Source organism: Bidens hawaiensis, unplaced genomic scaffold (genome assembly GCF_021521415.1).
Source record: "Bidens hawaiensis isolate Kalapana, Puna unplaced genomic scaffold, B.hawaiensis_p1.1 tig00035834_1, whole genome shotgun sequence".
Lineage (NCBI taxonomy): Eukaryota > Viridiplantae > Streptophyta > Magnoliopsida > Asterales > Asteraceae > Bidens > Bidens hawaiensis.
This window is the reverse complement of record NW_027496215.1, coordinates 183,306-187,407: the sequence shown is the minus strand read 5'-3', so window position 1 is coordinate 187,407 and position 4,102 is coordinate 183,306. Positions and strand designations below refer to the sequence as shown.

The following is a 4,102-nucleotide window of genomic DNA, read 5'->3' as shown; positions in this document are numbered from 1 at the left end:
CCCTGAATAAGCTAATTGGGTCGGGTTACGTATGATAAAAACCCTGAATAACCCGACAAACCTATATTATAATTAGGGTTGTTCAGGTTAACCCGACTAACCCAATCATGAGAAGCCGGAAACCGACAAGCCCGAATCTTAATAGGGTTCGGTTGCGGATAAGTTAAAGAAATTAGACACCGATTATGCTAACTCGAAACCTAAACGCATTGACCCGATTAACAACCCTACATACAATTGCCACCGGTGGTGTTTGAACCCTTTTTTAATGACCTGTTAATAAGTTTAAGGAGATCCAAATTGACCCGCTAATTAGTGATATGAAGTGACCCAAATGCACTTTAATACAATTTGTGTTTACTTCAATCCACTCATTAAGATTCCCACCAATAATCCATATTATTTTTCATCATTACTTGAATATTCCCCTGAAATTACATGTAAAATACTAGTAATTCAACACAAATAAACATTTGACAATATCACTAGCAACAAATGAAATAGAAGACCATTTTAACTTCACTTCTTGCCATACATTGACTCAACCTTGCCATCATTCCCTCCAAGCAACTGATACTTGTCTTTCCTTGTCAAATTGGTGCACTCAAACCCCAACACTGCCCCCAAAACCTTCTGAACATGGTTAGCCACCTCAATAGCCGACCGCCCGCCTCCCTTCACCGTCATCTCCTCCGGCAACCGCTCCAAAAACGTCACTTCATAAGTCGGTCTCGGGTTCATAAAATAAAAATAAGGGTCCCAAAACTTAACCCCCCGAACCGTGGTCCCATGAAACATATTCTGTTTAAGGTTCATAGCAACCGGGACAATCCTATCGCTTAGCTCGGCAAACAATGCACTAAACCGTAACAAGAACGGTTCACGGCACGTGGTCCCTTCGGGGCAGACCACTAGATCACCCTTTTGAAGTAGTTCTTTGATCCGGGCAGCATCGGCTTCACGATCACGAGTTAGGGCAATGGCGGGGATTGGTGATAGGAACCTTGATAGTTTGCTTACGCTATATGTCACACAATACGGTTTTCGACCAAGTGCAATGGCTGTAATGATCGGGTCTAGTGCGGTTCGGTGGTTGCACACGTATAGGTTTCCTGGGGTCCCGGGTGAGGGTGGCGGAGGCGGGTTGCCACGGATCACGAGCTTGATCCCTAGCATCCCGTACGTGTGTCTGACAATGCGTTCGGGTAATGGGAGATTGAAGTACACACGGATAAGTGAAAGAATGAATCCGAATGGAAGCCACGTGTACGTGATGAGAGCGTTTAGCGGTGTTGGGCGTTGGACTAGACGGCCGTCATGGAAGATCAGGCGGGTTTTTAGGCGGTCGGGTGATAGTATCGTGGCGGACTTGTCCTTGTGCACCATGTATCCCTCCTATACAAAAATTTTAAAAAATATTATTACCATCAGTGATTGTAGTATTATTAGAAGTAGATTAGGTTGTCGTTAAAAAATATGTAAAATAAAATAAAAAATTTAAAATTGTAACTCTATGTGCCTTAAATTTGGGGCCAACTACTTTCGACCAACCTCACAAAAACATCTATAAAAGGCAGGCCTTAAATTAAGGGGAGTACCACTTGGTTTCTGCATAAAGATGTAACATGGAAGTGGGTCCATTAAATTTTGTTCACCAACCACAGGACTAAACAAATTAATGTGTTTGGTTGGAATAACACAAATAAATATGCACCGAAAATACAGATTTTCAGATAACTGATAAATCCTATCCTCCAAAAGGTTGACTTTCTAAAAACTTCTTTTACATTCCAAGAGATTTAGCTATGAAGTTTAACTTAATATTTATTAATATTATTTTAGTATAAAGTAATGTATGACAGAGAAAACAAAAATAACCAGACAATAAAATATAAAGCTTGTGATATAATAAAACATAATAGAGTAATGAACAATTGGGTATATATATTACCATACAGTTTCGTGTCTTGCGAATTTGTTTGCAACATTGAAAAATATTTATATTTACTACGATGTGACTTCTTTAAAGTAATGAAATTTTAATACAGTTAATCATGATTCATCGAAATTCTATCCGGACAACTTACGTAGTAAAGATGCTCACTACAATAGGAATGACAGAAAAACAAACGAGTAATTTTAACCATATAATGTTATAAAAGGTAGGAAAGTCTGTAAATCCAGCAAGTAATGAACACTTCACTCGTATGAAACACGGTTTTACAATTATATATGAATAAATTATATATGAATGTTGAAGTACAAAACTCTTTCATACCAAATTAATTTGAAATTTAATGTAGCCACTGACCCACTTATCAAGTGACTACTACTACTAGTTTTAGTGCCTAATTCTCTCACGTTAACATTTGGCTAAAATTCCTAAATTTTACAAGTGGAAAGCTAAATTTCATCAATTGTTTAATTATTCACAAAATCAGTTTTGCATATAAATACCAAAACATTAATTGTATTTGATCTTTGATGGGGGCGAGCACAAAAACCGGAAAAAGAAAAAAAAACAAACATTTGGTTTTATCTTTTTGTAAGTTCTGAATTTATGGTTTGGTTTTGATTTTGGATGTAATTAAAAACCAAAAATTAAACAAAACCAAATTCATAGGTTTTCGTTTTTTCTATTCTAAATGATTTATAATACTTAATAAACGTGTAACTCAATACATTTTAGCCTAAATTTATAATAATAAGTTAAATACTTTTTCGTTGAAAGGCATAATTAATTAGATACTAATTAATAAAATGATTTAGACTAAAATGCATTGTTTTGGGACAAAATTTTCAAGCTCGAATAACAAAATCAAGAAATCAAGACACAACAGTTTTCAAAAACTAAAAACCGTGATTTGATTTTTGGTTTGACTTTAGCTTCAAAACGACCCAAACCATACACGCCCCTATATCTCCGTCCTGACGTGACCAGTTAAAAACTAACCTTGCAAACAGACATGAAATCGTGATCTGATTTCCGATCACCGATCCCGATATCTGGAGACTCTTCACCAAACTCCTTCAAAACCGCCAACTTCTTCCACTTTCCGACCAACACACCAGACTCCTTCACGAACCCGGTCGCCTTCTTCGTCTTCGGGTTCACCTCAATCTCCGTCCCAATCACCTTATCCGCGCCCAAATAGTCCTTCACAAACGCCTCCACCATCACCGTTGGATTCGCGGTCACAATAACCTTACGTTGACACCTGTTAAACAACTCAAGCTTAAAAGTAAGTTTATTTAATTTATAAATGAACCCGAGACCGAGTTTCACTTGTCAGGCTATTATTTTTATTTAAAATATTAAATATATATTTTTGTAGCAGCAATAATTATTATGCACGAAATTATGATAAAATAAATAAATATAACATATTAAGGTGTAAAATATAAAATAAAAAAATATTAAAACTAAGTATCACTTTAACTTATGAGCTGAACTCGAGCTTTAAAAATAAACTGACCTGTCAAACACCTCAAAACTGTCGGACCTCACATCCGCAGCGTAAAACCGTGGCAACACCGCGCGTGAGGCGAGCTCAATATCGCGGACCTTGAGTCCGGCGAAGGAGATAAAAATAAGCATTTGAATCGCTAAAGCTTCCGAGACAAAAATATACGCGATGACGACGATTGGAAACGATAGGAGCAACACGAGGCCGCGGAGGAGGCTCCCGGCCTCAATGGCAACGAGCATGTAGTACGGGAAGGCGGAGGTTTGGTTGAGGAGTGTGCCGTCGAGGTCCGCGGCGATGGAGCGGTGGCGGACGGTGGAGAATTGGCATTTGGTGATCGGCGGGAAGGGTTTAGTGGTGGATTCCGGCGACATTTTCTCTCTCTGATGGGAGTTGGAAGGAGAGGGAGTGAGGGTTTTAAATGTGGTGGAATGATGGTGAAATGACGAAATTGCCCTTCAGATTGGGGTTTCGTGGACGGAAATGCCCTTTACGTAGTTGGGAGGATTTAATGCATTGGTAAGAAAGTTGACTTGTGTTCTTTAAACGGTTGTCTTTACTAGATTAAATTAAATTACAAGTGATATTTTAATTTTACAAATTATATTATAATTAGTTAAAATCTCATGTATTAC

At 37.9% G+C, this 4,102-nt stretch overlaps 1 protein-coding gene across 1 annotated transcript; it reads right to left on the bottom strand.

Annotated features, from left to right (window-relative positions):
* Positions 1 to 422: 422 nt before the first annotated feature.
* Positions 423 to 3,881, bottom strand: LOC143587668 (putative glycerol-3-phosphate acyltransferase 8). Its single transcript, XM_077068897.1, has 3 exons — positions 3,477 to 3,881; positions 2,954 to 3,218; positions 423 to 1,395 (listed from the first exon to the last, which is right to left on the bottom strand). The coding sequence occupies exons 1-3, from the start codon at positions 3,839 to 3,841 to the stop codon at positions 520 to 522; spliced, it is 1,506 nt and encodes a 501-aa protein (XP_076925012.1). The 5' UTR covers positions 3,842 to 3,881; the 3' UTR covers positions 423 to 519.
* Positions 3,882 to 4,102: the final 221 nt, after the last annotated feature.